Source organism: Apaloderma vittatum, unplaced genomic scaffold (assembly GCF_000703405.1).
Source record: "Apaloderma vittatum isolate BGI_N311 unplaced genomic scaffold, ASM70340v1 scaffold27131, whole genome shotgun sequence".
NCBI classification, from domain to species: Eukaryota; Metazoa; Chordata; class Aves; order Trogoniformes; family Trogonidae; genus Apaloderma; species Apaloderma vittatum.
This window is the reverse complement of record NW_009701167.1, coordinates 3,089-3,644: the sequence shown is the minus strand read 5'-3', so window position 1 is coordinate 3,644 and position 556 is coordinate 3,089. Positions and strand designations below refer to the sequence as shown.

Below are 556 nucleotides of genomic sequence, written 5' to 3'. Positions count from 1 at the left end.
CCTTGGCTGCCCGTGCCTGGGCACTGCCCAGCGCCTGCTCCAGCAGCTCCGCCCGCCGACGCTGGTCCTCGTTGGCGCTGCGCAGCAGGGACACCTCCCGCTCCAGCTTCTCCTTCTCCTGCTGGTGCTCATAGCCTGCAAGAGAGACTTTAAGCCTCAGCTGAGAAGGCTTTGGCCAACCTAAGGCTGGTCCATGAGGCCCCATAGGGTCCCTTTGCTCCCCAAAACCTGGCCTTGCCTTCACTACACACAAGGTATATGGGGGCCAGGGGCACCCCAGCCACCCAAGCAGACAGCTGAAAGCCTCCATTTGCCACAATCCAGCCCCAGCTTTGACTTGTGAAGGATAAAAGCTCCCTGGTGTGAATACAGCCACCTTAGGGGAGGGATGCAGTTCCTTCCATGTAACAGCAACACAGTGTCTCACTGCTAAAATAATGGATTTAAGTATGCTTTCAAAAAAAAAAAATTGAACAGAAAAATCCTAGGCCTGCATTGCTGTGTGAGGTGTAGGAGGGAGGATGGAGAGAAGGGCTGGGGCTGGTCAGGGCGGGAG

At 56.1% G+C, this 556-nt stretch overlaps 1 protein-coding gene across 1 annotated transcript in view; it reads right to left on the bottom strand.

Annotated features, from left to right (window-relative positions):
- Positions 1-7: 7 nt before the first annotated feature.
- LOC104281162 (angiomotin-like protein 2) overlaps positions 8-556 on the bottom strand; it is a gene marked incomplete at its 3' end in the record, with an annotated part of 3,632 nt that continues 3,083 nt past the window's right edge. Inside the window, exon 5 of the mRNA XM_009879065.1 lies at positions 8-135. Coding sequence (XP_009877367.1) covers positions 8-135 — 128 coding nt within the window. The remainder of the gene's footprint in view (positions 136-556) is intronic.